Source organism: Corvus brachyrhynchos, unplaced genomic scaffold (genome assembly GCF_000691975.1).
Source record: "Corvus brachyrhynchos isolate BGI_N302 unplaced genomic scaffold, ASM69197v1 scaffold101, whole genome shotgun sequence".
NCBI classification, from domain to species: domain Eukaryota; kingdom Metazoa; phylum Chordata; class Aves; order Passeriformes; family Corvidae; genus Corvus; species Corvus brachyrhynchos.
In genome coordinates this window covers 17,867,806-17,878,569 of record NW_008237239.1, presented here as the reverse complement: position 1 = coordinate 17,878,569, position 10,764 = coordinate 17,867,806, and the positions used below count along the sequence as shown (strand labels likewise).

The window sequence follows — 10,764 nt, the reverse complement described above, 5'->3', positions numbered from 1 at the left end:
TGCTGAACTGGCACAGGACACAGAGTGGGACAGCACAGACCCACTGCAAATCTGCTGAGAGAAAATTAAGAGAATCTCAAATTTATCTGTAAGTTACATGCCATGCCCTAAAGTAATGTAACAATTGGAGAGTAAAATTTACCATCCCATTCTGAAATAAAGGCAAAGGAGGTAATAACACTTCATACAGAGTGCTGTACCAACCATGAATTACTTACATAAATCCATTCTCTCTCTGGCATTTTTCTAGTGTGTTCTTAATCAAACTTCCTAATTTCCTAAAGAAAAGATGTCCAGAAGGTTTGGCAGTAGTCCCAGGCCCTTTGGTTTCTCCATATTCTTTGCACAATGCTTCGGCCTTGGCAAAAACTTTGCAAAAAAGAAAGGAAGTAAAAATTATTTACATGACCCTCTTAAATCATGGTTCTGCTCTACAGTGCTTCAGTCTCAGAAGACACCAGAATCCATTCAGGCCTCTTTCTTCTTAGAAACAAAACCAAACTAGTTCAAAGGCAGCACTTCAGCCAAGATTTACTGCATCCAACAAGTGACTAGGAACAGGAAAAGAAAAAGATAGCTTTTTGGGTGGGCAGATGCAGGAAAGCATTCTTATGTGTGGTGCCAAATGCAACAATAAGCCCAAGAACTGTGCCACGTGGTAGGGAAAAACAGGGTATGAAGGTGTCCACACACAGCTGATGTCCCAAACCAAACAACAATAAACAACATGGAGTGGGAGAAGGACTCTTCTCTGAACAGCAGAACAATATTTGTTTTACTCCAACTAATCCAACTTAGTTTGTTCTTAATAAATTTTTTATTTCTTTTTACAGTTAATACTGATGTTCCCAATTTGAAGATTTGAGCACTTCTATACATTGCAGTAAAGTTATGCAATGCAGGCTGTTGTGGTAGCAATAGCTTTGAAGAGAGAAGACTGGGAAGAAGACCTTGAACTGCTGCAAACTTGCCTGAATCTACCTTTCAAATGAATAGAAAGGAAATAAGTTACTGAAACCTGTTTAAAAATAAACAAGCATGTCTAGATTTACTATTTAACCTCCAAAGCAGAAATGGCTGCACTACTCTAGAAACCAAAAAACAGGATGACCAGACCATTGGTTTTTACAGTGTATATTGCAGGCAGTTCAAAGCCACTTTTTAAGCCAGGCTGAGAAGTGAAGACGAAATTTTCTGCAGCACTGTTATGAAAGACAGTCTTTGGTAAGACAAAAAAAAAATACACTGTCTCTATTTAAAGGTGTGCTGAATTTCCATCAGGTGGCAGATAAAAGCTTTATGGGAGAGCAAATGAACACGATCCAGCAAAACAGAACAGGCATGGCATCATCAGACCCTGTAATCCAGTCTCAACCACACTTACATTTTTCTGATTCCTGCAGAGATCTGATTGCTTCCCCACACTTATCACTCGCCAGCAAAGTCTGGCCATGGTAACAGTATGCCTGATGGGAGAGGACAAAATCATTACCAACGTCACTGGGCACTTCCTGCACCAATTCCCTTCTGCTCCCTACACCAGCTGCAGCTCTTTGAAGCTGCCATTCCCTGCAGGTAGGTGACAGCCAGGGAATGCAAGTCAAAGCAGCATTCACTGAACCATTAATGCAGTTCAGCATGGACACTATGAACCAGACCCATAAACACTTGGTATGAACCGAGCTGTCTCAGGTCTAACTGAGCTGCACAACGGTGTTTGACCAAAACCACTGGCACACAGACCAGTTCAAGCTCTCACTGTAGCAGTGTGCAGCTTTAAGCACCAGCATAGAAACAGAATGAACCCCAGGTAAGTTTGCAAAGCTAAGACTGATAACTAAAACCACGTGAACACTCAAAAACTCCACCTGCGACAAACATCACTGAATCTGGAAAAAATGAGGTATTCTGCTGTCTGAGATATTTTGTCATAGTTCCAATAACTTTTCCACCCCAAAAAGTCCCATTCTTTCATATCTATGCTTGAAGGTGGTATTGCATTCCAGTGAGAACTGTTATCTATTATCGGGAGTTGAGTTTAAATAGTAAATACAATAGGCAAAGGAACAATCCTACCAACTACTGCCTACCTTGCCTCCCTTCCTTTAGTGCCTGTTGCCACAGTACGACTCTATCTAAATCTACCATTGCCCAGATCACACAAATTAAAAAAAGGAGAAGTACCACAACTCTGACCCTCCCTCACCTCTCACACTTGCTAATAAGGCAAGCAGCTTTTAGCTAGACATTCACCCTAAGAGAAAGACAATGCTGTTACCTGCTTAGTTTGGGCCTTTTGTACAGTATAAAAAAGACAAATTATAGGCTGTAGCAGGCTACAAGAAATACACAGCAAATGAAGCAGCTGAGGATCCCAAGGGCCCCACTGCACTTGCTAGGAGATCCATCAGGCAAATAGGGACAGCTCTTGGAATGGTACCTACTGGTACTTGATGCAGTTTCATTCAGAGCCTTCCAAAAGATGCTCAGCTCTGAACTGTGCCTAGGATCAGACTGTGATGTAGATAACAGAGATGACCATTATGCTCAGCCTGAATGGCTTCAATTAAAGATCCGTGATCACAATAAATCCACACTGCTGCAATTTCATTTGGCTCCACGAAAACACTTCAAGTGCCACTGCCACTGCACAATCCCTCTTCACATGATGGAAAGAAAGCCAAGGCAGTACTTAGCCCCCATTCCCTATCCAGCCCTTGGCAGACAGACAACAAGCTGTGACTGCTGCCACCCAAAGTACTTACGTAGGCCATATAGAAACAGCTCTTCAAGTTTAAGTACTTCCTCCATTTACCTGCATAGGTTGGATCCAAACTGGATAATGTTTGATCTATGAATAGATATGTAAAGTTATTCTTAACACATCTCCAGAAAGAACCCCAAACACATTAAAAGACCAGAATTCTTAAACTTAGCAAAAGATCCTAACTACAAAGTATCCAGAAACAAGGGACAAAAATTACTCCTGCAAAAGCATAGAGAAACTATGAGAAAAACCCCAGAAATATGCAGCTATCATGCAGTTGTCCCTAGAATCCCTGAAACTACTGTCCACTAAGTTTGGATGGCTAATTCTCCTAAGTATTTTTAGGCAGCATTTCAAAGCTTGTTCCTAGTTCAAGTTCCAGGAGTGACCTACAATGAGACACATGTTACAATGTTCTCCTGACCCCCATACTTCTGCACTCCTCCCTCTTGGCTCAGTAAGCCCAGAGATCATCTTACTCATCTGGAAGGTGGTACATAATTAACCCACTGCACTCTCCATGCTCTGCATCATGATCTGCTGCCCAAAGGCAGCTGGAACATGCTCTATTTACATCAGGCCATTTGTCTGCTGCTAGTCTGTCTTCTGTCATTAACATTTCCTACCATCAGCTACAGAAAAAGATTCCCACAAAACCAAAAGGCCTTATCAAAATACATGCTGATAACTGAAGCCTTAAATGTGCTAAATAGAAGCTAAATACACACTCCATATCCACCAAGAACAGTGTTAATATTCAATTTATGGATGGGTAAAGCATGTCTGCTGGCAAGAATGCATAAACCAAGTCACTAAGGATATAAAACAAGACACTCACCAGCTTTTTGGTAGAAGTTGGCTGTTTCATAAGCAAGAGCAGCTATTAGGCCTGGATTGTGTTTCAGCTCAATAGCCCGAGCAATTGTCACTGAAAAAAAGTTCCACACCACAGTTTAAATTTAATTGAAATGTCCCATCACATCAAATCAGCAGAGGCGTTTAGGGTTTTAAAACCTCGGCATGAACAGAAAATAGATGTTGTGCAGTCAAGCAAACAGCAGAATAAAGACAGATTGTTTCTTGGATATAATGATTCCAGTTTAATAGAAAAACTGAAGGAATGTTAGCCTTAAGATTAGCTAATAAACAGAAGCTGCACACATTTTAAAGTAAAGGAACTGGGAATTTATGTTAGGCAAGCATGGTAGTGAAAGGGTTGCAAGAAAGGAAAAAACAAGAAAAAGGGAGGAGTGCCACACACAATTCTGCCAAAGTGAAAGATATTCCATATTATATATGTAATACCAGACTGATTTTTGGCATTTTCCTTCTAAAATTGTAACTTAAGTTTCTTTAAAAGCAACCTGCCCCACTAAGCCACAGTACTTCAGGAGAATAAAAAATCCTGCTGGCAAGCAGAATTCATGAGACATCAGTGACCCACAAAGAGTCATTTCCCACACCCAACCAATGTATATTTGAGGGTACCTTCTTGAGCTTCAGCTTGACACTGTATGATGTAGGAGTCTATAAGTCGAGCTTCTAAATCTCTTCCCTTTTCTACAGGTGTAATCAATCTTGGAATGTGACTTTCCTAAATACAAAGCAAGTCTCAGAGTTACTTTAGGCTTAATACTAGTGCAAAACAAGTGCCTCGTTCCTAACTGGCACACTCAGTGAAGGTCCCAAGGCAGCTGCCCACACTGTAGCACAATATGGGCAGAAAGACAAATTACTGTTCCACTGCCATTGGGAATGAGTTGCAGGGATTGAGAGGCACCAAAACATATTAATATCCTTCTTTTTCCTGTATCATTCAGGAGGTCTCAGGTGTGTGAGTATAGCAAAGGCTTTTCTAAGACAAAAAGTCAAGTATTTGGAGACACCTCGAAGAACAGACAGCAAAGAAAGTCCTTCTACCTTCAGGTGTTTAAAAATCCCAGCTGCTATTTTCAGGCTGCGGTGAACATCTTTTGCTTCATCTTCTGTTATACTGAGAAAACAGAATGAATCAGTAAAATTATAGTTAGAAAGGGCCTCTAGGTGTCATTCAGTCCCACCTCCTGCTTTGGGGCACCACAATTTGCAACAGTAGATCAGGTCAGTTATGGCTTTGTCTAGATGAATCATAAATCCTTCAAGAATCAAGAGTCCACTGATTCCCTAAGTGACCTATCCCACTGCTGTGCTACCCTCAGAGTAAAGGAGGGTACAATGTTCTTACAGTGTTCTTACAGTGTCCAATCACTAAAGAATCAAACAGAACTTGCGTGAAAAAAAACCGAACGCGTAAGATCCTATGATGACTCTCAAGTAAAAGGCAACCTCAGTGTCAAAAGCCAAGGATTTAGAAGACTGTAGGGCTAAAAGACAGCAGACCTGTGATTTTGAGAACCTCAGTTTTGTACCTGGAGCGGGGCGATGAAGGGTTTATTCACAACTGACACTTTCTCTGTATCACCATCACGTGGTACTAATCCACTTGGTTTACAGAGGCAAGAAGGGATTGAAGTGCTTGTGTATAAAGGCCAACTGCCTCCTGGAACTCCTCTGTCTCCGCTGGACATGCCTCACAGCAGGCAAACCCCAGAACCTGCTAAATCTTTGGTGGAGTATTGCTGGAGTAGAATTATTAAGAAAAGAAAACCACTTACTCTTCTTTTCCAGCGAGTCTTGATGCATATTTTGTGTACCATAGAGCTACATTAAATCCCATGGAAACCAGTTCAAACACTGCATCCTGCTGGGCACTGAAGAAAGACAAAAACCCCCCAAAATCTTAATGCATTCAGTTTTGTTCTGACAATCTCTCTCTGCTGATAGTTCATGTAGCAGAAGTCAACATTTCTTTCTATAAAACATTTTTCATTTAAGATGTCAACAATCTGCACTTCAGAACTTCCTAGCTGCTGAACTGCCTAAGAGAGACTTCAATTTTCTTATTTGTTCCCTTTAAGAGCTCATAATTAGAATCTCCCACATTCAGATGCCCACCCTTCCCTTTTGGGAACTTTTATTTTAAAACTGTAACTTGAGATTTGTTTAGCTTTGGGTGTGGCTGACATTTACATATCTCTTTTTTTTTTTTTTTTTTTTTTTTTTTTTCAATTGCACATTTTGTGGAAAGCCTTGCCCTGGAATGTCCACTTTAAAGTTGTACTGCTAAGTTAATAAATCAGAGTCTGTTACAACTCTCTCAGATGAATGTTATTTCAAGTATTTATGTAACTGCAGACAAACAGCATGTGCAAATAGCAGCATATTTCAGAAGCTAAAAACAGAGTCTTTGAAAAGACTGAACTTGCAATCACAAGCTCAGTACAGCTTAGGAACTAGCAAACCTTTTAAAAAAGAAAGATGTGGGAGAGGGAAGAGTAATGCTGGCACAAGTACAAGTGTGTGTGACCGTGAGAAAATTAGAAGAAAGTCCTAATCAACAGATTTTTTTCCAAGGGGAGTAAAAGCTTTGAGGAGGTCAAGCACTCCTAGCTAAAGCTTGACAAATTGGTAGGTGTGGTTATACAACACAATCACCTCCAGTAGCAAGAGACAAGTGAGTAATTCAGAAGGTTACAGATCTGTATTCCTACTGGAACAGAAGATTTGTTTGTTTGAACCAAGAGTACATGTACTCAGAGCTTCAGAGGACAAGAACAAAATCAGATCTTCAGCAACACTGGAACCCCAAAACACACAGAAGTTGCTGGTCAGGCCATAGTGCCAAAGGAAGAAATTTTAAACTGCAGTGAGCTTTGTTACCATGCTCAACTCACCAATACCCTCAAGGCTCTTCCTTGTAGTGCTGTAGCCAACTGCAGGTTCAGTTTGTAGATCAACTAAGACCCTTCTACAATTATTGTGCATTCTCACAGCTTTACATAAAGGCCACGTACACTTCAGAACACCTAACACAGTAGGGCAGTTACCAAAAACACAGCAACACCTTTTTAGAAACTACTTTGTGTTCAAGACTTTGCTACATTTCTGTTTCCCCTCAAATGGGTGGCACAGGTGCACGTGTGTAACAGAGCAGCAGACAGCAGCTGCATACCCCGCACCCAGAGAAGCACACGCACCTCGGGACTTGTCCTTGTAACGTGTCTGTCCACTTGAAATTCTGGATATATCTCAACTTGCACTCTTGGGAAGAGTCATCCAGTGAAAGGATGAAACCTATGGAATAAACAAATGTACCAAAAGGCAATCTCAAGTAGGAAACAAACGAGTAATGAAGGAGAGGGATCAGTAAGAATACAGATATAGATAAAGGAATGTTTCTTGCTGAACCCCTCAAAACCCCATGTTACTTCCTGAGGTGTTTATTCCTCAGTATCTTGAGAACAAAATGTGGAAAAAACCAACTGGCTACTCCAGGAAACAACTTGCCCAGCACATTACCAACTCAACCCTAAGAATCCTGACTGCTCAAGGAAAACCTGGCAGATGTCTGCTAGTCCCATATGGTGACAAGTTGGGAGTGGGACTGGCCCAGGTACAGGATGGCTGAGGTTGTTCAAGGTGAGTGGCTATCTCTGCCACCACAGTGGCAACCTGGAAATTCCAGGGAACTTGCCTGGTCAACAGTGAGAGGGAAAAGGGCTTCTAAGCATGGACTAACCTAGTCATCATCTATCTCCAGGGCCACAGGAAATTGGCTCTTTTTGTCCAGAAGCCCAGAAAACAGCAGTCAGTGGGATGAAGCTAATGCTATGGAATGTTCAAATTCTAGCATATGCAGGCCCAGGAATTTTTTAGGGAGGCTTGAGAGGGGCCTTAGTCTGATCAGGTCTTACAGATTTTAAGAGGCCAAGAGCTTGCCATAGCAGCGGCTGCGGCTACAGCTTTCGGTGTGTCACATTTTTATAAGCACAGAAAATACTTGTTCCTTTCACATGCAGATGATTTTAGTGGCCAAGCATGATATTTTCCTAGAGAAACTCTCCAAATCTCGGCTGTAGCAACAGGTATTTTTATCTTGCCTTTATCTAGATGTGGCATTAGCCTACACTCTCCCAGGGCCTCACTAAACCAATGTTTACTTCCCACAGACTGAAAGATCCCACTTTCCACAAATCAGCTGATTCCTGAAAACCCAGTCCTAAGAAACCTGGCTGAGCACCCAACTGCTACGACAGAGTTATCAAAATATTGGCAGAAGGAAAGTTTCAACAGGAATGTGTCATCACAGGTGAACCATCTACTGAAAATGTAGACACCATGCTAATGAGCACCTAAGACAAGCAGCAGTAGAAGGTAAACTTGCCAGAAGTCTATGGTCTAGTATTACCCAAACCAGCAGTTTATACTGAATTGTAAATGATATCAACTAATTAATTGACTCAATTTATACTTGAGGAGAAACTCACCACCAAACACATAAGACAAATACACATTTTCTCCTCCACCAGAATGAAGTTAAAAGCAGGAGGGCAGGACTGCCAGCACTTAGTACTGGCAGGGTCACAAAGGACACTGAAAACTTGGAGAAGGGGCCTGGTGAGCAGCCACCACTGGTATCAAGCACAGAACCCATGAAGACACTCTCCTTCCTGAGAACTGCAAAGCCTCTTTACAGGAGATCAGCACAATGCACATTCTGAGAAGTGCCATTAAAATTCAGCTGATGCTTCTCTTGGTGAATTAGTAGTATTGCTAATAAATCTTCCTACCTTGCAGGAGTGAGAAGTACAAGTCAGCTGCATTCTTCATCATTTCTGGATTACAGCTCGAGTCTGTGAACAGCTCCAGTAGCCGTGCTCGAGATAACCTCAAGTCACTGAATGAAAGAAGAGAAAAAAACCCCAACAAAACCCCTAAGAAATTCTACTCAAAAATGTACTAATACAGAAGATTCTTCCCTTCTCCTCTGGATACATATAATTGACTCTTTAGTATGATCCATTCTGGACACACAGCAGTGGATAATCAGTACTCAATCTATTGTTCTAACACTAAAATTACTATGCCTTTACCTACCAAGAGGCTGGGTGCACAGAGAGGAAAGGGAAGTAACAACAGGAACATTCTTTGACATTAGAATGGGATGATGGGATAAAGAGGTAAGAACAGATCTGCAAAATAAGCTGAGATCCCTTTTCATTACATTCCTATCCACAACAGAACAGTCAGGCCTTATCCACTTATGGAAATGAAGCAATCTTTTGCAGAGGAATGCAAAGTCATCAGAAAGACAATGAAGTGGTTTTCGTCTTTTGCCTCTGCATTGTTGTAATTGGCCTTGCTGAGCACTCACAGAGTCAAAAACTGGAGAATTTGTTGTCTGTAAGCAAATGTTCAGTGTTAGCAATGTCTTACTGCCTCCCTGCCTACACATCTGCAGCCACCTTGAGCTCAAAAACCCAAGAGCAACCATGACTTTTAAGGATGTCCCTCAAACTGTAAGAGGCAGAGTGAAGTCAGTCCCAAGTACACTTACTTGCAAACCTTTGTTGCAGCTGGAGTGGTGGCTACCCCATAATAATTAAATGAAACAGGAGCTGTAGCCTTCAGAGGGTTGCGATGGAACCAGTGGGTCATTTTCTTCCTGTAATGTTGTTTATGCCAAATCTAAGGAGGGGAAAGGAAAGATCAGCTGCAGGAACAGGTACAATTGAGGTGCTGCACATCATGCTCCTCTGCTCACAAAAAGATATTCCAAATGTAACCAACTAGGCAAGAAATTAATTTGAAATTAACTTCTTTTTTTCCCCATTTGAAATGCCAAGCTTCCATGTGCTTTGTGCTCATCATCCATGTGCTCAGTGTGAGACTTGCACTCTCTTGAGATACAAATGCTTTCTGAGGCAACTATTTCAAGTTAGGGCAAAAGCTACCACCTACTTTGTGGTAGCTCTATGTGAGCACACACATTCATAGGAAAAAAACCACATTTGTTACCTCCTGCACAAGGCTGAATATACCCGTAAATTACATGAGAAATATCTCAGAATCACAGAATCAATTAGGTTGGAAAAGATCCCTGAGATCACTGAGCCCAGCCTTTGACAGAACATCCCCATGTCAACTAGACCATGGCACTGAGCACCATGTCCAGGCTTTCCTTAAACACCTCCAGGGATGGTAGCTCCACCGCCTCCCTAGGCAACCTGTTCCAACATTTAACAACCCCTTCTGTGAAGAGATTCTTCCTAATGTCCAACCTGAACCTCCCCTGGCACAGCTTGAGGCTCTTTCCTCTCCTCCTGTCACTTGTTACCTGGGAGGAGAGGCCTATCCCCAACTTGCCACAACCTTTCAGGGAGTTGTAGAGAGTGGTAAGGTCATCCCTGAGCCTCCTTCCTCTTTTCCTCTAAATCTTAATTCATTGAGACCATTACACTGTGTCTGGCCAATCTGTGAACAGCTCGTATTTGGGGGCCTTTGGCACAAATGAACCTGCAACCACAAACCCCGACTGAAAACAGGGATCTATTTACATAAGTGTATCTGACCTGGCAAGCTGGGAGAGCAGAGATAAACCCGACCATCTCTTTTCTTTTACTTCAATTTCAGCAAACAAATATAACACAAGCATTGCAGTGAGCTTTACAACAGCAGTGTATGGTGATGGAACATAATGGGCACATCCTCAACATGGGAAGGCCCTACTGGATAAAGGGAGAAACTCCTTCACCATGAAGACAAAAAAACTGAGGAACAAGTTGTGTGCTCTCCATCCTCAAAGGTTTTCCAAACCTCGCCGGACAAAGCCCTGAGCCCCCTGGTGTGACCTCGGAGCTGTCCCTGCTCTGAGCAGGACGCTGGACTGGAGACCCCCCAGGACCTCCATCACCTCGTGGTCCTTTTGGAATCCCTTAAGTTCATCCTCATAAAACACTCTGGACTTTGCTGAAACAAAAAACCAAAAACAAACCAAGAAGATCTGCCCGCAACCCTCCGGCACTGTCCAGATCCTCCTGCCCGAGCAGGGGGCTTGTTCATCGCGCCGGCACCTCTCGGGGGCGGGGCGCCCGGCGCACAGCGCCGCGCGCGCGGCG

General features: G+C 42.4%; 1 protein-coding gene across 1 annotated transcript in view; it reads right to left on the bottom strand.

Annotated features, from left to right (window-relative positions):
* Positions 1 to 10,750, bottom strand: part of BROX (BRO1 domain and CAAX motif containing) — a 16,740-nt gene extending 5,990 nt beyond the window's left edge. Inside the window, exons 1-11 of the mRNA XM_008630347.2 lie at positions 10,725 to 10,750; positions 9,204 to 9,336; positions 8,437 to 8,543; positions 6,844 to 6,940; positions 5,422 to 5,517; positions 4,688 to 4,760; positions 4,256 to 4,361; positions 3,606 to 3,695; positions 2,766 to 2,851; positions 1,385 to 1,466; positions 219 to 369 (exon numbers count right to left, since the gene is read on the bottom strand). Of these exons, the coding sequence (XP_008628569.1) occupies positions 219 to 369; positions 1,385 to 1,466; positions 2,766 to 2,851; positions 3,606 to 3,695; positions 4,256 to 4,361; positions 4,688 to 4,760; positions 5,422 to 5,517; positions 6,844 to 6,940; positions 8,437 to 8,543; positions 9,204 to 9,304 (989 nt within the window). The 5' untranslated portion in view covers positions 9,305 to 9,336; positions 10,725 to 10,750. The remainder of the gene's footprint in view (positions 1 to 218; positions 370 to 1,384; positions 1,467 to 2,765; positions 2,852 to 3,605; positions 3,696 to 4,255; positions 4,362 to 4,687; positions 4,761 to 5,421; positions 5,518 to 6,843; positions 6,941 to 8,436; positions 8,544 to 9,203; positions 9,337 to 10,724) is intronic.
* Between the last annotated feature and the right edge of the window lie 14 nt (positions 10,751 to 10,764).